This window comes from Pinus tabuliformis, chromosome 9 (genome assembly GCF_031772625.1).
Source record: "Pinus tabuliformis cultivar Carrire ecotype Pingquan chromosome 9, CPIR1, whole genome shotgun sequence".
NCBI classification, from domain to species: domain Eukaryota; kingdom Viridiplantae; phylum Streptophyta; class Pinopsida; order Pinales; family Pinaceae; genus Pinus; species Pinus tabuliformis.
Window position 1 is genome coordinate 1,431,521,005 of NC_142307.1, and position 24,876 is coordinate 1,431,545,880.

A 24,876-nucleotide genomic window follows, 5' to 3' on the forward strand; every position below is an offset into this window, starting at 1 on the left:
TAGTTCTTGAATCTACCTCTTGATCTCATCGTTCTCCATAACAGAGCGTCGATAGATCGATCCATTGGGAAGCGGTGCGCCCGGGGTCATATCGACGGAGTGCTTGACCTGAAAATGTAGAGGTACCCCCATAGGTGAGGCAAAAATATCCCTGTACTCCTCCATGGCCTTGTTCTTTGTTGTTGTTGTAAAGAGGAGCCCTGCCTAGAAGCCGTGGCCACAACCTTCTTCTTGACCTGAGAGCGAATCATAAGGAAAACAAATTTCCTGGTCTGTGAAATGATCTTATTGCATTTCTTTGTAGTGATCAAAGAGGTGGCGATAGGCGGGGCTACCTCCAATATCATATACAACTTATTATCCAAAGTAATAATCATGGAGCAAGGTCTAGACTCGTATAAAACATGTCGCTTCCACAAGTATGGTTGTCCTAACAATACATCACAAACTTCAAGAGGAGCATCATCACTCAATACCTCATCTGTGAAGGGCTTGATGCTGTAGGGAAGGCGACACTACTAGATGACATGAAGATCTCATCCTTGGTGAAGCCACCTAATGGTGTACAGTTGTGGATGTGTTATAGTCTTTAGGCCCAGCCGCTTCACTACCTCTGTTAAAATGAGGTTCTTTTGGCTCCCACTGTCGAAAATGAACTGCGATGGAGAACCCTTCACCCACATCTGTGAGTGGAAGAGGCGTTCCCCCTCCTCTGGATCATCATGCTCAATCTTCTGGATCTTGGTGGTGGCCATGATGGCACTAGGCTCCACATCAATGATCTGCTTCCCTTTGTCAGTTCCCCTATCAGGTTCTGATTCAGAGTCAGAACCTACATCTAATTCGAAAGACTTCAGCTTGGCCACCAGTGACTACTTGGCCCGACACTCACTTCTATTGTGAGTGGAGCTCTTATGGAACTCACACCATTTTCCCATGTCCTTCTTCGCCTTCGTGGTGTTTTTCTTTGCTTGCAGCTTCGACGGGTTGTCCTGGGTAGCCTCGCCTTGGCTTAGTCCTTTGTTATGTGGTTTGGGGGTGCCTTTTCCTTACTTTGGATTTTCAGATCCAAAGTTCTGCTTCTTCTATTTAAACTTATGCTTAATCTTGACAGCGTACCAATACGCCATGCCGAGTAGGGAAATGTCTAGGAACTCCATGTCGTCCTGGATGTACTTATGTAGACAACCGCGGTAATTGAGCACCAAATTTTGCTCAGTATACTTGATACGCAGCTTCGTGCGAAGGGTATGGTAAATATTTGTGAACTCTAGCACATCTTGGTCCCTTCCCTGTCATAGCATGGTCCACTTTATGTATTTGTTTTCATAGCTCCCGACAGGGTAATATTGTTCCTTGACGACGTCTCAGAAATAATTCCAAGTGGGTGTGACTGAAAACATCGAGGATTCACTCTCGTCCTTTTGTTCACAGTAGGTTTCCCACTAGTCCTTGACATGTGGGGCGACTTTGAGAAGTGAAAAAGTAATATTTTCCCGATTGGAAAAGTCATGAACTGAAAATATCCTTCCAACAGATTTAACCATTTATCTACGGTGTCTGCATCTATCAAGCCTTCGAATATGGGAATATCGAAGTTAACTTGTACCTTAAAAGGATTAGGGTCTCTAGAGTGGTTGCTGGATGAAGATGCATCACCTGTGGGTAGCCGACGAAGGAACTAGGCAAAGTTATCCATCATCGCGTCCCTCTATCGCTCAAGGGATTCCTCGAGCAACATTTTGAAAGGATCTCCTGCCCCTTCGTCTTTATTTTCTTTCGCCATGGGAGGTTGTCGGGTTTTGCAAGGCTGATCTTGCAATGGTTCAACCAGATCAAGCCCTAACTCCTTATACCCTGACCTCGTTGGGGACATGCAAAGAAAAACAGAGAAAGAGAAGACCGCTCTAATACCATTGATTCGAACTTAAATATGAATGCAAAAACTTACAAATATAATCATAAACATAGAGATGCAGCAGAAAAACACTTCATTTCATTAATAGAAAAATATTGAACTATGCCTACAAACAGAATGGAAATAAGATAGCTCGAGTGATGGTAGCTTATCTCTAAGAAGAGATGTGGCGGCTACATGCCTCTGAACTGTGTTACAATGAGGCTCAAGGGCCTATTTATTATTGGAAAACATGAGAAAATCCTAAATAACCAAAACCCTAACCCCAGGAGATGTAACACCAAGAGTTTGTGGGCCCCATTGGGGTTAGTTAGGCAGCCAACTTCTCGGGTTCGTAACTTGGTCATATTATCTCCGTTTGGTGCACACAATACCTTGTTAGAAAGGTCTCTCTGAGTACTACATGTTTCAATGCAAGCCCATCCTATATCTATGGGCCTATCGTGGACCCCAAAAAAACACTGTTTAGGGGGTCAAAACTACTCCAGAAGTTTAGGACCCGAAAAACTGCTAAAAATAGTAAATGCTGAAATGAAAAAGGAAACAGATGAAACTAACTGGGGGGTCTAGATGGAATAGGCGGTGGCCACCAATATCCACTTGGATCAATTGGCTTGAGATTCGTTTATCTCATTTGAATGAGTATATGATACAAGGTTTATTTAACATGGAATTTTTAATATTGTTTGTTTATGGAAGATTTTGCAATATGGTGAACAATAGTTTCATTAAAATTGTTTATTTCCAACTTAGAAGTTTTGAGTGAGTGGTGCTTATTATGTCAAATTCATCTAGAAATTGCATGTGACGTCAACCACTATTACATACATTAGAGCACAAGTTCAAACATATTGCTTGATAGAACTTGAACTCTAGTGAAAACTATAAGACTATCCATTTTCACCAACTCATCAAACTATTACTGACATCAAGTATATTTATTTGAAATTCCTTTATTAAATTATTATTGAAAATAACTATTTTGTGTTTCAATATTTTCCCCTTTTATCCCATAGTCTTCAATAAGTGCTTTAAACATGACATTTCTAAAACTACATCTATATTCAATTATAAATAGTCCCATTTGGAACTTATATTAAATATAATATTCATCAAGGCATAAATAAAATGGGGTTGGTCTTGGCCCATACAAACATTTATAATGAAGAGACCAAATTTATTTTCATATTTTATATAGTATATGTATATTTTTATTGTCTTAACTTGCATGTCTATAAGAAAGAAAGAAAAATCCATAATGTGCACTCAAGCTTAATTTATATCTAGAGTTACACATAATTGGTCATTCACTCATGTATTGATTGGTAAAGCTAATTAATGATTGGGTAGTAAGTTTCACACTTTTCTTATTTGGATTGAAATTCTCAATAAGAATTGGCCCATCATGTCTTGGTTGAAAGGGTAGACTCCCCCCATTTGGGACATCTCAATCCTAGTTTAAGGTTAGAGTTTTCAATTAGGTGTGGTTGGTGAGCTATTGTACCTAACCTATAGCTTATAATAGTAGTCAACCAGATTTGAAACTTAGTATTGTGTATATAGTCCTAATAGTTATCAATTTTGCTAAATCTTAAAAAAACTATGCTTGCCAATATTTTAATCTTTGTGACATCTTTAATCTCTTTATGAAAAATCATAACTAATATTTAAATTTATGAAACTTAATCCCTTTATAAAAATATACCTAACTAATTCTTAAATATATAACCTTAATTAAATTGATATAAATGTTCATAAACTTTAAAATATTTAAATTTATGAATCTTATTAGTCTCTCCAAAAAATATATTATAATAATTGCCTTTTCATTTAAAGTTTTTACATTAACATTAATTTAATCAATCATATTAAATTAATTTTTTATAATTTTTAATGTCACAACTTTTACTTAAATATTCTTTATGTAAATTAATTAAATCGGTTCATAATTTCCTTATTTCACAAATTTATACATTAAAATATTTTATAATTACAAAATAAATAATTTAATGCTAAGGGGATTTTAACAATAATATCAATCTCATGGAATTACTCCATGGTCTGTGACAATAATTTCAATTCAAAGGTTTCTCATGGAATAAGCTTCGTCACATCATGATAGCTCATCAGGTAGTGTCACTTTCTATCATAATACCTAGTGCATTGATATTGACATACAACCTTATCAAGAGAAAATCCAAACTAAAATAAAATCCTCCACCATAAAAACAATTCAAACGATTCTCATGAAATAAGCTTCGTCCATGGCCCATCAGGTAGCGTGACTTTCTATCATAATATTGAGTGCATTGATATTAACAGGCTACCTTGTCAAGAGAAAATCCAATCTAAAGCAAATCACCGAGATAAAAATGAGCACAAATGTAAACACCAAAGACAAAAGTGAGCATTAGCTTAAGCATCATAATTCTCAAGCAACACACAAATAAATTTCTATATAGAAAAATGCAAAGAGCTAAAATACTTTTATGCGTTATTCATCACCAATTCCCATGATTGTAATAAGTTATTTATCATTTAAGTGAAACATCATTAGGATTATTTATTTTCTTTTAACATGAATGAGAATTTATATTAACTTATAAATATGGGCCTCGAATGCTATCAGGTTTACATAGTTATTTTTATAGACTCATTTAACATATCATCAAAGTTTTCCAGAGGCATTAAAGTTTTCTAGAGGAGCTTGATACAAACTAATAAAATATTAAGTGTTGTAAGTATATACTTTATAAAATTGACCTCTTACAAATCAAATTTTGCATTTCATCTTATAAACAACAAACTCATTTTTACGACTGGACTTACTCTAATTGAGCAGGGTCATTCAAGTTTGGATAGTTTGCAATTGATGATATACTTGTGTAGGCGGAGTCGTTTAAATTATTTGCCAAATTAGAGACTTGCACCTTCAGTTCTTCTATTTGCCTTCTGAGTGTATCCATCTCATCATCCTACCTTTAGGTTTTGGTCTCCACCTTTTCCACTTTGTCTATCACGTAGGAAAGAATATAATTTCCCATTGTTAACCAAATTGTTGATCCACATACTACTCAGAGAAATTAAAATCCTATATCATTTCATCTCTAATCGGGGATGGAAATAAAAGCTCATTGGACTACATTAAGAATATAATTGCTTATTGTTGATCAATATATTACTCAGAGAAATTAAACCCTGTATCATTTCATTTTTAGGTAAGGATAATCGACTTTTTAGGATACTTTTCTTAACTACAATTCATTATTGATCAACAGAGAAATTAAAACCCTATATCATTTCATTTCTGGGTAGGGATAGTCAACATTTTAGGATACTTTTCTTAGCTATAATTCACCGACTAATTTGATAGTAATGCCAATATAATAGTATTTTGACCTAGATGTATTTGAGAATAATATGATATGTGATCTAGAATTTGCCTCATAAATAGTAGTTTCCAACAACAATTAAGTAGCTTAGCTCTATAAATTTTTCATAATGTTTAAATAAAAATAAAATCTCTTTTAAGAAATAAAAATACATTTAAATGCATTCATTAGAAGAAATAAAAGAAGAATGACCTTGTCTTGTAGTTGGGAAGTCATAAACTATCATCATTAAAGCTTCTGAGAATTAAGACTGTTAACATATGGAAGAGCTTGACTCCACCAAAGGATTCATGTCTTCTCTCCTTTAAGCTTCTTTTTAGGAGCACCCAAAATTGCTACCACCAATTTTTCATCCAATTATCCTCCTTTTCATATGTTGACATAATGAAAGTTTGGATTGAAATAATAATGATGTAATAGAAATATTTATCTTGTGTTCGAGGACTAGGGAAATGATGATAAATGATTAATGTAGGTAAAGAAACCATTAAGTGGGTAACTTAGTATGAGGGAGTTGTGTAATTCATTTCAATGGAGTTGACACACACATTAACAACTAAAGTATATCCATATTAGCTTGGGCTCTCGAGGGGGAAATTGTTTTAACATTGAAAAATGCCGAGGAAAAGTTTTCACCTTACGGTATTTGATCCATATCGGTATATGTGTGTATGCGTATTAAGAACCGGTTTAGATCCATCATAACTTTGGATCTACTAAGGAATAAATTCCCTCAAGGTGGAAACTTTTATTGCACCGAAAAAAATCTTGAGGAAAAGTTTTCACCTTGGGGTATTTGGTCCCTCTTGGTTCACGATAAATACAAAGTTAGATGTGGAGTTAAGATGGATCTTATTAGATATAATCATTGATATACATATTTTTAAATGTTCAATTTAGGAAGTTGTTGTAGCGGCTACAACCACCCTCCAAAATTTTGCCTATGCTTTGTTTTGGAGCTTCCCTCCTAAATCACAACAACTCATCTCACACTGACCCAGGTACTTGTGCTTTGATTGAGCCTCATATTTAGGCATTTTGGCTTGTGTTTTCTTACTTGCTTTATTGTCTAACCCACAAGCCGATCTCTTGACTTGGTCTCAACCCGGTTCCAAGCTCTCCTTAGTGAACTGCACAATCCTTGAGGGAAACCAACCTTGCTCTCGTAAATTGCATTGTCTAAGAAATCAATAAGCCTTCAGCTTCAAAACTGTGTAGAGCCAACTGATAGCTAGCCTTCAGCTGGGAAATTGCACAGATCCTAAGAGGCAGCCTAGAGTCACTCAGCCCATAAATTGCACATAAGCTTCTCCCTCAGAACTTGCTTAGTGCATAAGCTAGTGAGTTGCCCAGTCCTTCCCAGAACTGGGCAACCTCTCTGGGCCATGCATGGCAACTTTTCCTAAAAAATAAAAAAATAAAAGCAAAATGAAAAAAGCAACCCTAGAAAATAGGGATCTATTTTTAGTAGCCTGGAGGAGACACTTGAGTTATTTTGGAAATTGCGGCTAAGTATCGCTTTTTCCTTAATTTTTGGCCTTTGCGTCATAAACCCTAAATCAATCAAATCTATTTAATTGACACTACCAGAGCTCATTTCAACATTCGATCTTGGAGCTCTAGCATTCCCGAGGAGATCAAGGAACCTTCGGTGCGATCGTCGTTGTTTTTCAGGGTAAGTCTTGCTTTTCTAGTCTTTTGCTGCTTTTTCTGTCGCTTTTGTTTGTTTTAGCCTGTGAGAGCATTGTCTCACTCATTTTGTTGAACAACCACTGGAATTTTAACTTGTTTTAGCTTGTAAAAGTGTTGTCCCACGGTATTAGCAAGAACCAATGTGTGAAGTTGTACTATCCATGGATCCACGAGACATTTCATTAGCACGAGGAGGACCCTTGGAGACACTGTTACAATGAATCGAAACTCTAAAAGCCGATGAGGATAGCCACAACATGGAAAGCTGCTCTACCGACAGAAACAACTTGGAAAGCAACAACAACAATAACAATAAGAAGCAAACCGGTGCAGGACAAAGGGAAGAGAAATATTGTCGAGAACCCAGAGGCTGAGCAAAGCTATAAGATGGAAGTAGACCCCATCATTGAGAAAGAAGCTTTGGCAACAGAGGCAAAGAGGGAGAAACAACTAAAGAGAGCAGAGCGAAGGAAGAAAGAGAAGCAGAGGCTGGAGGAAGCAAAATGAAAGTTACAGGAAACAAAGAAGAAGTTGAAGGAAGAGCAAGAGATGAGAATGAGAGAGAGGGAAGAGAAGCAAAAACAGGAGGAAGGAGAAAGGAAAAGCGTGATGACAAAGAAAACAACTCCCATATAAGTTGAGGAGTCATAACAGTTGGCAATTGAAGAAGAGGGTGAGAAGATGTAGGATCGGGAGCTTGCTCAACATATTGAGCAACTGATTGAAGTGACAAACATGGAGTTGGGGTAGGAGCCACACGACCAAGATAATGACCTCATGCCAAGAGCACCTGAGGTCACCTTTCAGTTTCCACCACCTCTAGTGTCATAACCAGTCTCGAGCAAGCAAGGAGAGGTTGTTCTCCTTGATGATGATTCAGTGATGGATGTGTATAATCTATCTTTTAACAAGTTGCAGAAGAATATTGTAGAGGTCCGGAGAAATCATTTCCTGGATGATCACGTGTCACTTGCATTCATGAAGGAAAGGATGATAATGTCATATGTCAAAAAGCATCCAGTTGCCATGGTTGATGCCACTTTGGCTTACGCAGGAGCCACGAGCTCAAATGTCAAGTTATTGTTAACCGAGAATGAACAGATGGAAAAGAACTTGTAGGCATCCAGGCAAGAGGCAAAATAATCCAAAGAGTAGAGCGCAGGTTCCATAATGGCAGAGATGAGGAAAGCGATACTTGTTGAAGTATCAACACTTGAGACTACCATGCAGAAGCTCTATGACGGATTCATCACCGTGCATAAGGCGGTTGTCCATCTGCATGGCTTACAACAGTGGAGCAAAAGGTTTTTCCAAACTCTCAGGGACGTACATGTTGCCATCACCCATGCCCAAGAGTGGACAATGCGATACAAAGGGGCCCCGCTTTACTTGTCAAAGATGATGAAGTTGCAGGTAGATCTAAACAAATCAAAGGTCTGGATGTTGATCCAGAACTATGTGTAGCTCGCTTTGTTCCTGAGCAACATACAAGATTCATATGCACGGTTGTATAAGAGTTTGGACTTCATGGTAAGAACGCACAAGATCTCGTCAATCAGTTCCCTCACCGAAGCTAAGCACAAGAACCAAGTCCAGCTAGAGATAGACAAGTACCTGGAGCTACTAAGGCGAGAGGCCACCAACGATGACTTGGAGCTGAGTGCACAAAACATGAAAAAGTACATAGGTGGTCCTGTTATGGTCAAAACCATGTTTCACATGCTTCAGGATGAGTTGGACAAAGGTTCCAAGACCATATACCCAGAAGCTATGGAGGCAAGAGTTTGTTATCAGAAAGACACCATCAAGCAGTTTGGGGACATCATCTCACAGTACCAATATTAGCATCAGTATGTGATCGAGAAGCATCAAGTGGAGGTTGCCGAGTTGGTATTTCCCCAAACTTCTGAGTCATAGTGTTTTGTCTTGTTAGGCTGTCTCTAGCCTATTTTGTCTCACATGGGTACATGTGGAAAATGTATATTATTTATAAATATGTTGTAAGTGAAATTCCAAGTGTCATTGGTGGAATGTGAACAGTCACTATGTAATGTAATAAGTTATTTGTAAAGAAGTTGAAGAGACATGAGGGGAGTCAAATATTCACAAAGGGGGAATGTGAAGGGTCACCCCACCCTTTGTTATAAATAGAACCTCATAACCCATAGAATAGGCTTTTGGGAGCCAGGCTTTTGGCTAGGCTTAGGCTTAGAGAAGGCTTGGGAGTATTGTGACGAGCCTTGGCTTCTCCACAACGTAGAGCGAGTAAAATTCTTTGGAGGAGCAAGTGTTCTTGACTGTAATGTTCCACTATTGGGGCTAGTGGCCATCAATGGTGTATGTACGGATGGAACTTTCACTTATAATAATAATAACATAGCCAACATGCTTTCATGCATATGTTGTTATTGTAGTTGGACTATTCTGGTTGCTTTAGTAATGTATGCTGTTTAACTCACACATTTGCTTATGAACTACTTTGTATGCAATTGTATGAATCGTATTGAATGCGTGTTGTTGGATTAACCGTCACTTTGATTAGTGGACTATTCCACATTCCAGCTTGTGATGTCATTCCACTCGTGTGTTCGTTTCAAGCTGCGTACTATTACAGGCTTCTAAGGGGCACACTTCTTTTTTCCCTTAGTGTGTTAGAACCCCCATGCATCTCACGTGACTCATTGCAAGGTCACACACTTACTTCCACCCAAAGTCATCATACTTATCTCTGCGCTATACCGCGGTCAAGGCACTACATTACCACCCACTATTGGGACTCCTACTCCAAACAGTCTGAGGTCTAGTTGAGACTTCTTACTAAGGAGATCCCTTGAATTTTGGCGGGTCCAACACTGTTAACATAAGCTAGGAGAAATATGCAACAAAGATTATATTTCTTTTTATTAATTTAAGAGTATATTTTGAGCAATAATTATAATTCCAACAATTTCTTATGATCAAATTTTATGGAAGAGAAAGTGTGGTTTCAATGCCCCCAACCATAGAAAACGGTAGCAAGGTTTTGAGTAAGGTATAAATAGCAAGTATCGACATGGTAAATTATTGTAATTGTATACTTTAGAAATGTGTCCATTTTGAAATGCAGCCATGAATTTGTGGTTATAGATTAGTCCTATTATTTGCATCTTCTACATATGCAAGTACATCCTGTTAGGTTGAGGTCTAACTCTATGTATTTGGATGATTTTATTCATTAACTCAAAACTTTCATATATACATGAGGAAGTGGCTACTCACTTCACATTCCATGAGAAAATATTGATCTTTTAGAAGACTTTTCATTTCACCTACCTTAAATTATGTACACAAATAATAACCCCAAATAATTATGTGTTTAACATTCCCCCATAAGACGAAGGGGTGCTTGTGATTCCAAACATCTCTATAAACTTTTCAAACTTTTCTCTTCAATGCGCTTTGGTGAAGATGTACACAATTTGCTAATTTGTGGAATAATGTTTTAGATGAATAGTCTTGGCCTCTACATGATGTACAATTATATGTTACTTTGTATTGACATTCTTCACTCAATCATGTAATATGGGATTCTTGGCCAACTTTGATTTCATAATTATTTTCAACTAGAAGAGGACTAGAATTCACTTTTTTATCTTGCAAATATTCAAGCATTTTCTTGAGCTACACAATTTCCTTTGTTACTATTGTAGTTGTCACATATTCCATCTCTTTGTGGAATCATTTGGAACCAAATATTTGTGTGACCTCCAAGAGATGACTACTGATCCAAGACTCATGAGATAGCTTGGAATTGACACTCCATTTTATTTATCCCCATCAAATTTTGAATTAGAATATCCAATTAGGTTGAAGTCAACTACATTAGAATACTTGAGTCCAAAGTATTGAGTTCCCTTCAAGTATCTTAGAATTCTTTTGGAAATAGACTAATGTCCTTCATAAGGCTTTTCAAAAATTAGGAAAGAATCCCAACAATGAATGAAATATCTAGTCTGGTTGTGGTGAGGTAGATAAGGATTTCTACAAGTTGTTTGTACTTGGTTGCATCCTCAAATTCACTCCCTTCTTTTGATGTGAAATTCAAATTTTGTTCCATTGGAGCAGAGAGAGGATTGCACTCGGCCTTTTCAAACATGTTTAAAAATTCTCCATTGTACTTCTTTTGGGAGATCAATATCCACTTTAGATTTTTAGTCGATTCGATTCCCAAGTAAAAGTGAAGATATCCCAAATTTGTCATCTCAAAACCTTTCTTCAATTGTTTCTTTATGGATGTAATGTAGATTTCATTGTTCCTTGTTATCAATAGATCGTATGCATTTACCACAAGATATATAACAATTTTTCTATATTTATTGATAAACCAAGTTGGATCACCAAGAATAAAGTGCTCAAAATTCAATTTCAAAAGATGCTCAATTAATTTTTCATACTAGGCTTGCAACACTTTTTTAGGCCATATACAAATTTGATGAGTTTACACACTTTTTGTTCTTGTCCCTTCACAACAAAACCTTCTAGTCCAGACATGAAAACATTCTCTTTTAATTCTCCATTCAATAAAACAATTTTCACGTCCATTTGAGAAACTTTCCATCCATTCTTTGGTAACAAGGAAAATAGGGTATAGATAGTGACCATTTTTATTTTTTTTTGCGTGGGAGAAAACTTCTCCTCATAATCAATGTCTTGTTTTTGTGAAAATACTTTTCTCGTGAGCCTTTCTTTGTGTGTTTCAAGTGATCAATTTAATTTTTACTTGTTGTAGAAATTCTCATTGTAGATTAAACTGATTATGCAATGTACTAAAGCAAAATACTTAATCTAGTTCTACAATCAAACTTGCGGAACTTAATCGATTTTGAGCAAGATCAAACAGAACACATATAACAGAGAAGAAGATTCAATCACACATGAAACATAGAAGAATAGTCTGGGGAAAGCCTCAGCTAAAAACCCCGCTATCTGTATTATCATACAAGGTGGAAATACATCAATATTATACAAAGCCTTAGCTCTCACAGCTAACCAGCTCTCAGTACAATCCTCCTGGATGCTTACAGGCCAACAAGGCTTCTCACAAACCTTCTCCTCTGCCGTCCAAGCCTCCTATTTCCTTGCGCAATTTCTCCTGGGTGATCCTCTTGTTACCAAGTGGAAGACTGATCACTCACATTGATCCTACACCCTGTCAGAACTGCGCAATCCTCAAGGAACCTTATTCCTTCTACATGGATGAGTTTCCTTTATAGGAAAATTCCTCCAACTGATAGTACAATGTCCCTGTCTTTAATCTCAACTGGGTCCTTGTCTGAACTGACATGCATGAGTTATTTATGAGAGAATATTCAGTTATCTGGAGTACACTAGTTTCATGCATGCATGCATTAACTGACTGAACTCACAATTAGTTCCTCAAACTGTTTGGAACTAATTTAACTAGACTTAACTCAGTTAACTGAGCTAGTTAATTACAACTCATCCTTATCTCCTTAATTGAGGGATAACTTCCTCAATCAAAAGGATAATTGTTGCATGACTTCACAAAGACTTCATGTTTGAATTTCTCCAACTAATTAACTCAAGATGAATTAATTAATTATTTTTCAAACAACTGGTGAGACAAAATTCGAATTTTAATTCTCAATTTTAATTCAAGGACAAATTAAAGTTGGAATATATCCTGAAATGCTATCTGTAGCAATGTTGTTTATAGAATTTTTATTTTTAGCATTTCTTGTTGCTATTTTCAACACTTGTTTATGAAGATCCAGTTGCAACGAATTGGTTTGGTTCAAAATGGAGAGTCTAGCAACATCCATGTCTCATTCTTGATGAGAGCATCATACTCCTTTTGCACGTTTTATTTCCATTCGTCATGACAAGCAACTTCTTCAAATGAAGTTGGTTTAGAGTTAGTATATAAATTCAATTCACAATCATATGAAACATCCATTTCATCTACATCACTTGCATCTAAATTATTGATGTCACCTCCATATCGTATGGTGGAACCTCTGGTTCCTATCTTTCTGACCTCATCAAAATGAACACTTTCAAGTATTTGATAAGCCAATTTGGTGGACCTTTCTTATATGATATGCATTTCTCCACTAATTGATATGGTGCGACATTTACATCGAGGTTCATCCTTTCAATCTTCTAAACTACATCATTTATAGCTTCCTAATTCGATGAAGTAGATATAACTTTGTTGGTGGGAAAAGTTCCCTAATGCAAGAGTTGAAAGCCTCAATAGAGAAGGATAAAATAATCAACAAAGAACAATCAATCAAGCATGCTAAGCATTCGAATTATCAAAGTTGGATTCAGATACATACCTGAGGGTCCTACATTTGAAGATGTTTTTGTATGGTCCAAACCCTCTGCTTCCTCCAAGATGTGCAGACCTGCAAATCAATCACAAAAGCATATACATAATAGATAATTCAACGTGCATACATAAGAATATGTTATATCATCATATATAACAACCATACTATCATTCATAAGATGACAACATATATTGGGAACAAGACATGAGCTTCTTTATTGATTAACAACAGTAAGTATAGGATAGATACACCCTGATCTAGGCCAAAGGCACCAACAAAGCCTTCCTTTGGATTCGTCTAGCCTGAGCCACAAAGGAAACCTCTCTATTAGGTGAAACAAGATGCTAGATATGGAGGTTGAGCATCTCTGCAAAGGAAATAAGGTTTTCTTAGAGATTGGGAGTGCAGGAGGGATAGGAAAAGCAAACTTGATATGGGGGAAATAGAGTATAATGTTGATATCTCTCTTCTCATATCCATTAGGGCTACCCAAGGGGTGTATATATACCATCTCAAATTGGTTATCAATTAGGCCATGGGCTCCTGTAGGTGGGCTCTCGGTAAAACCCGCAAACCCCGCCCGAAATAGAATTTTATTTCATTCTTTCATATTTAAAAATGTATATGCAGGTATAGTGTTATGGGATCTGCATATGTACATGATTTTGTGTGGGCAGAGTCACATATGGAATTTAAAATACAAGTTTTTAGTATAATGTCAAATTTGCATGGGAAAAGGGACTACCCAGGGCCATAAAAGAGCATCAAGTCTACAGGAGTGTTAAACGATGCTATAACAAACTTCTTCATGAGGAGGAGATGGTGCTTCAAAAAGAGATTCCAAAAATTGATCCAAGATAGGGATGCCCTTTTAAGATGTGGAATCACATCATCAAACTCAATATATGTCTTTACATGAGTGAATCGATGATCAAGTTGTTGCTCAATAGTTTTGTCAGGTTTGTTAGATTCGAGAAAAATTACATCTTTGGAAATGATGGATTTCTTGTTTACCTTATTATATAGATGATATGTATGGTTAGTATTTCAGTGCTCCAAGAATATGTACTTATAACTCCTATCATCAAGCTTGTTTCTTTGCTCAATGTGAATTAATGCATAACAAGTAGAACTAAAGGCCCTTAGATGCCTCACTAAAGGAATGTGGCCATACCACATTTCATATGCAGTGTTATTTCCAAAAACATGAGATGGACACTTGTTTTTCAGATATACTACACATAGAACCACATCAGCCCATAACATCAACTTTACATTGTTGAAAAATATCACAGAACTACCCATATTCAAGATAATCATATTCAGTTTTTAGTTACACCACCTTATTTAGGATTGTATGGAATTACGGTTTGATGATGAAATCCATGTTGATGAAGATATTTTTTAAAGTCTATAGATGTATATTCTACTCCATTATTGGTATGAAGAGAGCCAATATGTGATTGAGCTTCATTTTAAATCCATGCATGAAATATTTTGAAAGTTTTAAAAGCTTGTGAATTTATTGTTCAACAATTATACCCAACATATTGGTGTAATCATCAATGAAAGTCATGATATATTTATTGCAACTAGTATATGTAATAGGCATATGACCACACAAATCATAATGTATCAATCAAAGTTTTTTGCATGCTCTAGAGTGGAATCATAGAAGGATTGTCATAGGGGCTTCACTCAATGAACCTCTGACATAGCACGTGTGTTTGTGGCACACTAAACAATACCCTTAATTTGAATACATATTGAAAAATACCTCGAAAAGACACTTTATTGAACCCCCTACCAATACAAACCCAATACACCTTCCCAATTTAAAAAACCTCTACTTTCACTAAATATTGCAGGTATCCATTTTTTCATTAACATTTTTTATACAACATATAAAAACCATTTATCCCCTATTATATGTTGAATATATTAATTCATTTTTTCTTCAAATTATATCCCCCAATATGAATGCACGTGGTATGGTATTGCTCCCCCATTGAAGCTCTCGTGAGTATTCTTTGTTATGCTTTCTAAGGATTCAAGCATCACATGCTTCAATTTCATAGGAGTACTAGCAAAAATAGAAACACCATTGTTTTTCATCAAACCAAGAATGTCATAATTAATGTGTCCAAATTCTAGCAAGCCGTGACATACTAGATGGCATTTTACCTTCGTTACAGTGAGAGAGGTATGTAAAATTTTGTGCATGATTAGATGTCCCTTTAAAGTTTAGAAGTCTTTCATCCTCCACTCCTATCATAACTTGACCATGTTGTTGGTAGTCTTTATTTTTTCAACTTTGCTATTGAAGATATGAATGGAGTGGCCTTGTTGTTAACTATAAACAAGAGGCAACAAGTTCCTTTGGAGCTCCAAAGTATAAAGCACATAATGTAGAATAATGTCTTGGAATCTAAGCAATTTAAGTCTGACTATGCCATTCCTCGAAGGTCTGAGACTTGATTTACTTGTAAAATAGACTACACCGTCTAAATTGTCATTTAAATCTTCATAAAAGTCTCGTTGGAAGGTCATGTAGCATGTTGCACTTGTGTAAAATAGCCATGCATTTCTCGAAGAAGCAAATGAAGTGCGAAATAAATCTAGGTTACTCCAATATTACAATGGGAAACAATATAATGAGCAACTTCAAGTGCTCTTCAGTAGGTTTGATGCTCTACATTTATCTTCTTTCCGAGATTGCTTGTATTTGATCTTTACCTCATGTTCATTTATTCCACATCAGACAAATTGAAGCTTAGATCTCTTATGAGGATTATGCCTACCCCATTTCCTCTAAAATTCTTCTACATATTGATGAGGATATTTTTAAATATCCTCTCATGCAAATTGCTTAATCTTGATCACGGTCTTATTGCTAGGTATAGGAGTCATTGTCAGCAGAAAGATTCTTGATATGCCTCTCTAATCACATTGATTGAAATTCTTCTTCCCACTTGAAGACCTTACATTGGGTTGTTCATTGATGCCTTGAGTGCACCAAAAGAATGGGTTGGCTAGTTTCCCCATGTTAATTTCATCCAACAATGGCTTATCAAAGTATGATAAACACTTATTGCTCTATAGAGAGATCATTATTCCTTCCCTTGGATTTGAAGGCTTCTTCTCTTGAGATTCAAATCCTTACCCTACCAAACCAACTATTTTAAAAATATAAAATAAACAATTCCAGATGAGATTCAAGGTATTGGGCTAGGTTCCATGGAGGCCCAAGCGAAAACTAGTGAAAACATAAAGTTTAGTTTAAATATCCCTAACAGTTTCCATGGCTAGTGATACAAGTTTTAAAGGTGCTACAACAACATCGAATTAAACACACTTCAACCTTCACAAATTAAATTATGCAGAAAATAAATAGTGTTGGAAACTGAGAAAATACTAGCACACACATAAAATTAGACACCATTATTTTTGGATAAATGTCCCTAGAAAAACCCAACTTGGGAAAATCGATGCAGCAATGAGGGTTTTTATTATTATGCAACAATGAATATTTGAATGCAATCTAGATGCCTGAAACTGGAAATCCACAACAAGAAAAATTTGGGCAAAATTATTGAAGGGAATTACCCTTCCTCCACAAGCAATCCTGACACAACCTGCCTTCAGAAAACTCGACCTCCTAGACCCTCTGCATCAACCTCTGTGCTGCTCTACGTAATGTCTATGATGTTAAGCCTCCAACCAGTCTCTGATAAAGTCGTTATGCCTTCCAATGCTGAGGAAATCGTCTCTCCGACACTCTGAAACCTCTGCCCGACCTCTAGAATTGAGAACAAATTTTTCCTCAACTAAATCAAACTACCAAACTGGTGCAACTGCGTAGTCCTCTGTGTTGCCTCATTGGGAATAACTCGACCCTCTTGTTGCTGCCTCTCCAGATTTGGAAAAATTCCTTCGGATCATTGCCCCTGCCCCTATCTCTGTTGCTTCAATGAAGCTTGAACTCTTCGGAAACTGACTATTGCTACTTTGGAAAATCAAATTCTCCAAGTGACTCTCGTGCATTCTCCATCACCACATCGATTCCTTCTTATATCTTCGTGTTGGGTCTCCAATGACCAATATTAAATCTTAATCGATGGCTCATATTATTTCTAGATAGATCCGTGTGAGTTTCTAGAGACTTCTCACCCTGACTTAATTAATTCTGATTAATTAGTCATATTACCTAAGTTTAGACTTAAGAAATATTTGAAAATTGACTAATAATCTATTTAAGCCATTTGTAGGTAGAATTTCCAGAAACAATTTATGGGTTTTGAAGATCTCATGTATTCTAGCCTCTCCACCAAATTTTGTGATTAGAACACGATGCTACAAAAACTAATAATTGAGAAATCTCATCTCAATGTATACTTCATTTTATTAATTAAAATCATTTGCACTAGTTCACAAAAAAATTATAAAATAAGTTATGGGTTTTTGGGTTTGTCGTATTGATAAGCCATGATATTGTAACAAATTCTATTTATAGATTAAAAATCACCATGACAAATTGGAGGTGAATCTTCATGGTTAAAAAAATTGTTACATGTTTTTTTTAAATGTATATATGCTTAATTTATATTTTAATTTTTTTTATCATTAATAATAATAATAATTTTAAATAGAATTATAATTTTGTTAATTCTTATGAATTTTTCAATTTTAATAAAGTATTTTAATGTTTCTATGATTGATGTTTATCCAAATTTACCAACCATTTAATTTATATATTATTTTGAAAATCTTAATTTTTTATTTCTTTACTTAGAAATCAATAATAAAAAATCATTTAAGACACTACCAAGTTATAATGTTTGTAGAATATTTAACTTTTCAATACCTATTCATAAAACCAGAGACATCAATAACCCTTCTAACTACCGTACTATTATGATCAACCATCTTCCTGGAAAACTTTTTGGTAGTATACTAGAGCGCAAAATCAGCGAATGGGTAGAAAAAGGGAGAAATAGAGCAAATGGACAAGTTGGCTTCAGGCCTAAACATTCTACCATTGATCATTGCATCACTATAAGACACTTCATTGAAAAAGTTTGGGACAACCAAGGTGGGGAAGCGTTTTGTTGCTTTTTTGACTTAAAAAATGCCTTCGATACTGTCCCTAGAGACAAGCTATGACACAAAATGGAAGAACTAAGGGTCCCAAAGGAATATAGGGCAACTGTTCATAAGATTTATGAGCGGGTTAGAGCAAAAAATCAAAACAAAGGAAGGCATGTCTAAATGCTTTGGCAGTGACATATAAATCAAACATGGATGTCCTCTCTCCCACATTGTTTGGTTTATATATTGATAAGCTTGAAGAGTGGATAAACAATACTAAAGGAGAAGGCATACCACTGACAACATATGTGGTGAAAATACTTTTATACGCAGATGGCCTTATTCTTAGTGCTAAATCTGCATTAGGTTTGATAGAACACTTGAAAGCTCTGGAACTCTTTTGTCAAGATGTGAGAATGCAAGTAAAAACTAGCAAAACTAAAGTCATGATATTTTCTTTGAAAAGAAAGAAACAACATGTTACTTTTCTCTTTGAGGGCAACCCCTTGGAGGTTGTAGAGGAGTATAAGTATTTAGGAATTGACTTTCACTGTAGGTTTAGTTGGGAGACATGTAGATCAAAGAGAATGCAAGGAGGGTGGAAAGCTTCGTACCTTCTTCAGAATAGGGGTAGACAAGTAGAACTATGGGAATGAAAGACTAAGAAAACCCTCTTTGGTCTATTAGTGGTGCCAATTGTCCTCTATGGTTGCGAAATATGGGGGCACAATATGTCAAGCCACAAATAGCAACAAATAGAAATAATTCAAAAACACCTAATCACAAGTAACCTCAAAGTCAAATCAACAGTCCCATATGATATCCTTTTAGCGGAGGCTAGTATGTTTCCAATTGAGGCTTCAACGATCATTCATTTGCTAAGTTACCTGAAGAAGGTTGAAAATATGGATAAGCATTGGTGACCCAAATTGGTTGTTGAAGAAGAGCTAAATCGCTAGAAAAAGACATGGATGAAGCAAAACAAAAAGTGGTTGGGCAAATGGGACATAAATTTGCATGATTTACCTCACGCTCAGGAGGAGATAAAAAGGTGGGTGTGAGAAAAATTTATGACTGCCATGTGGACAAAGCAGACAGGCAAAAAAAAAAAACATATTATGTCAATGAATTTAACCCAACGTGTAAACATGATGATAAAGGGTATTTGAGTTCCTCAATCACGGGAACAACTAAAATTTTAATTGCTCAGCTGAGGACTAGCTCCCGTCATCTAAGATGTGAAACTAGTAGCTGTGGAGTCCCTAAATAAGATTGGGAAAAACAAACTTGCATGTTTTGCAACAAAAAAATGATAGAAACAAAATTACATTTTATCCAAGAGTATAGCATAGCGTATAAAATTATTCGTGGTCACTTTGATAACAGTGTAAAGATAAATAGTCTCATCGATAACAGTGTAAAGATAAATAGTCTCAATAAACTTTTTGATGAGACAAAGCTTCACGAATTTCTTACTCAAAATCCACTGCGACAAATCAACGTAAGAAAATCTGAATATGAATTAATTAATAGTCCCTAAAACTGTCCAATCTTATGGAAGTAATTCAATCCAATACTCTTATAATCCCACGAGGTAAAGCAACACAAATGTAGACCATAACTCCGAGGAGTATGAATGAATGGGAAAAACCAGGTAAACTATATATAATATGATATAAAAATGAATGGGCAGGAATAATCCTCGGGATGTCATGGTCGGGCCATTGGCTGCATAACCCACACGGCTTCCATTGTACTGGAACACGTCACTTATTTCTTCCACCTACGCATCTAAAAAATGAAACTGCCACTTATTTCTACCCTTTGATGCGACTGAAGACTGTAGGGACCTGCCACTTATTTCTACCCTTTGATGCGACTGAAGACTGTAGGGACTTCGATCTTGTTGTCCAGGGATTCTTCTGTGGATCAAGGAAGGGATCATGGAAGAAAGCGTTGGAGAAATTGGGGCGAGCACCTCAGACGGTTATGCAAGTTCCAAAGAAAATAAGAAGAACGACGGCAATTATATGATGTTTTCAGAGAAATCTGTTCGGAATAGAAATGGATACAGGGAAAATGAAAGAGAGGGCTCGCAGCCTTTGCAGAATTCTTTGAGGAATTCAAGGAGACTGGATCTGTTGGTGCGGTTACATCGTTGTTATCCTGAACGGTGGAGCGAGGCTTCCCTCAATCATATTCTTAGAGTACGGCTTCTTCACCGTTTATTTATGTTTTATTTTAACAGCATTTTAATACGGCTCATAAGCCTGTGGATGTATTTTAAACGAACATTCTATCGTCAGTGTGTGTAGCAGGCGTATCCTTTCTCAATCTGGGAATATTATAATGCAATGCAGCAAGGTGACAAGATCCCTCCTCCTAGCTATTTTGCTTGCCCAGTTTGAAACGGTAAACAGGGGGAGAAATGGGAATTTGAACTTCGGTGGGTACGAAAATACCCAGATTTACCATATAACCAAACCCTTGTTGACTAAAAATTTAGCGTTTTGATGGATCTGTTGCTTTCCAGCGGGTTATATACGCAATTATGGAAAGTTAAGCCAACTTAAAGTTCGGCGTGTGCTTCTTGTTCTTTTTCTGGACCAGCTGATGGCAAGCTATAAAAATTTGGTGGTTGCTGCCGTCATTTTATGTGAGTGGAAAAGGTCTGTGAAATTTACGAGGAGAAAACCTGTCCGCAAAGCTGCCCTTAGTAAGATATCGTAGTGTGTTTATGTTTTTGGGTCGAATTGTGTTTGGAGATCGTTCAGAATTCTTAGGAGGGACCAGTTCCAGAGTTTGATCCATAGTTACTATATTCGGCTGAATTGGTCTTTTCCGTTAGGAAATTTGGCTACCAATTTACGCGTGAGCAAAGCTGCCCTTAGTAAGATATCGTAGTGTTTTTTTACCTATTCGGGGTAAAGATAAATTCTGTTTTTCGGGAAAAAAAAATACACACACCATAGTTTTGGTTCTCCCTGATCTCCCACTGGGAAACCAGATCATGGCAATACCTTAAACTTTTTAACTAATTTTTTTAAAACAGAATGAAAGTAGAAAACTGAGAATGTTCTCATCCATGACTGGATGATTGGAAATTTGGGTACCAATTAAGTTTGGTTGAATATTCACAAAAAATCACATTTCAATTCGTTCAATTTGTCTTTCACCGAATTCATTAAATCGGATTTCGTTTCCATTGATCATCCAGTGAGTCCCAATCCAAATCTGAAGCCGAATTAGCAGGATATATATAAACATTCATTTATTTATATTTTAATTTCTTTTTTTGTGCAATGCAATTTTTTTAAGGGCTATTGAGTAATTCTCCTCATTGTGAGGATGGTACTCATGGTAAACCTGATTAGGCAGGGCTCAAGGCCAAATAAAGAGTCAATACTTGACTTGTGAAGGGAGCAAGCTATATGATAGTGGGGTGGGAAAATATTGGGTAAATTTCAGGGATCTAAGAAGCATAAACAAAGGCGGTTAGATGTGGGGCTCTGATCCGTGGTTTAGAAATACATTATTTAAGATACTCGCACTTCTCTGTCACTTGTTGTGGAAAACGTTACTTTAAGCACCGATTGTTAATATAATTTACCCAGTAGTTTCCGCCCCCCAACCTTCATATCACAATTTGGGATTTGAATTGCTAATATAATTTACCCAGTAGTTTCCGCCACCCCACTTCTCTGTCACTTGTTGTGGAAAACATTACTTTAAGCACCGATTGTTAATATAATTTACCCAGTAGTTTCCGCCCCCCAACCCTCATATCACAATTTGGGATTTGAATTGTTAATATAATTTACCCAGTAGTTTCCGCCACCCCACCCTCATATCACAATTTGGGATTTGAACTCACGTGGGGAGGATCACAACTTTCCTGCCAGCCACTTGAATTATGCCTAATTGACAAGTAAATAAAACATAACAAACCAAGAATAAATGTTTTTTACAACCTCACACTCCTATTTAGAGAGGTCAATACCGCAATGTAAAGTTTTCTTCTCTGCTTGTGCATGTTATGTGAAAAATTAACAGCTGCGTATGTTAGATATATGCTCTTGTATTTTTCTTAATTTTTTTTTCAAATAGGTTATTTTCAGTATGTTTTTTTCTCAAATCGTATAGAATCCAAATTTGAATCTGAATTCATATATTGTAAGGTGGTAACTATGGTTTGATGATGATCTCCTGGAATGCACAATATGCCAATAATTTATTATCTAGTGCAATATAGGAGGTAGCAATCCACACTTTGATATTGAACCAGTAAAGGTAACTATCATGAAAGGGGCATGTAGCTTAGTGGTAGAGCAGCCTGCTTATCTAGGGTAGGTTTTGCATTTTGTTTACTACCAAGTCTACTCTTTATTTTGTTTGCTAGTGTGTCTAAGACTTGTTAGCAATCCAGACTTTGATATTGAACCAGTAAAGGTAACTATCATGAAAGGGGCATGTAGCTTAGTGGTAGAGCAGCCTGCTTATCTTGGGTAGGTTTTGCATTTTGTTCACTACCAAGTCTACTCTTTATTTTGTTTGCTAGTGTGTCTAAGACTTGTGGACTATATTTAGTTTGCTAGTGTGTCTAAGACTTGTGGACTAGCTTGTGGTCTAAAAAACCACAACCCAGGGACATCTAAATCGTCAAAATCACTTGGGGATCGTATTTGGCTTGGGCCACACCACCCCTTAACATGACTCGATTTTTTTGATATCTTCTCCCGATTACGCCAAGTTTTGAACCTTGGCTGCCATACAGAACACAGCCTTTGAAATTCAATCATACTAGTGGGACTTGACTACCAAGTCCAATTTTTAACCTAGTTCCTATTTATGAAGCTGAAATCAGCACGATAAAAAATAATCAAATGGAAAAATCTAGCATGAAACAAATTGGGAGTATACATCTCACTAATATGAAATACATGCAAATTCTTCAAAGTTTTAGAAAATAAAAAAAATGTAGAATCTAGATAGTCAATCCATAGATGTATAGAGGAACATAGTTAATCTTCAAACTTTTGAATCCACTGTACTTCCATTTCCAAATCAACGTTGGCATGAAAATGATGAGTATATGAATTGAATCGTTGATATCCATGGACAATAGGCAATCTTCAAACAATAGAGGATACTAAGACTGCAATCACCTGTAAGGATTCCTCACAACGCTGCAACGATACTATTAAGCTATAAAGTTTAAACCAAATCATTGATATCCAAGGGCCAAAATGTTGGTAATATGGTATCTTGAGTATTACATAGTCTGACTCCCGAGTGTATCGGTTTAGACTTTACACTCATGAGACATGCTGGTGCTAATATATTATGAACCATTGGGGTTAAAAAAATACTAGTTGCACCAGTTTGGAGGAGATACCAAGTGAGCAGAGGAGTAAGTGGAAGTTGGGATGAGTTTATGTTAGATGGAGTGAGCCGTAAAAATAATCGCATTGAGTTTGTGCATGTTTTTTATTTTTTTCACTTTAGGGTTTTATTGAGTGGAATTGGAGGTAAATTACTGGGCAAATCTTGACCAAAAATAGTGTGCATCAAATTTTATGAATTTGATTCAATATGAATAGAGCTGAATTTTTGCAAGAATTTTGCCGAATTTTAAGTGGACCCAAATTTTGTATTAAGATGGCCAATTTGGCCGAGTATGGTATCCACATTTAATTGGCTTGTCGTGCGTTGTGGCTTGACTAACAACTATTTTATGTGATTGCTGAATGTTGTTGTAGACTGTTCACATATGAGTTTGTAGTAGTGTGCCTGGATGATATCTCCATCTACAATAACACATGAGATAAACTGATGACATAAACTCCAAGATAACTTTGGCAAGTGCTTGTTTGTTATGAGGTAGATTCAATACTTGGGTTCATGATTGATGATACTGGCATACGATATCCTAGCAAGATATAAGTCATTAAAGATTGGCCTCTTTCTCGAGACCTTGTGGAACTTCATATTTACCTCGATGCTGCAAATTTTAACTGAAGCGTTGTACTTAGTTTCTCCATGTTGTTTGGCCCCTTAATCACATACTTAATGGCAACAACAGAAAACTAGCTTTCTTCTAGGTTGACTGACCATAAAAGGCCCCTGAAGAACTCAAAAAATGTCTTTGCTTAGCATTGGTTGTTTCTCTTCTAGACTTAGTCAACCTTTTTATATTGAAACCAATGTATTCTACTATGCAATGGGAGTTTTTTTTATGCAGCGCTTTTCACTTTAAAATCTTTAACAACAAAGTGCAACAATACTCAACCTACAAGGCACTGTACTCTATTGTTCAAGCTATTCGACAGTGGTGCGATGGTATATGTATACTCAATAGGTAGACTATTTGAACAACCACACATGACCAATGAACCAAGTAAATAGATAAACCAAGTATTTATTAGTTATAGTGCCTGAAAACAGCATGATC

General features: G+C 36.2%; 1 protein-coding gene across 2 annotated transcripts in view; it reads left to right on the plus strand.

Moving 5' to 3' along the window:
* Positions 1-20,203: 20,203 nt before the first annotated feature.
* LOC149153931 (uncharacterized) overlaps positions 20,204-24,876 on the plus strand; it is a 37,418-nt gene continuing 32,745 nt past the window's right edge. Inside the window, exons 1-2 of one of the 2 annotated variants that reach the window (XM_089445566.1) lie at positions 20,504-20,632; positions 20,732-20,789. In XM_089445566.1, coding sequence (XP_089301692.1) covers positions 20,775-20,789 — 15 coding nt within the window. In that variant the 5' untranslated portion in view covers positions 20,504-20,632; positions 20,732-20,774. Of the gene's footprint in view, positions 20,633-20,731; positions 20,790-24,876 lie in introns of both variants that reach the window. The other variant, XM_089445565.1, reaches the window with a different exon arrangement.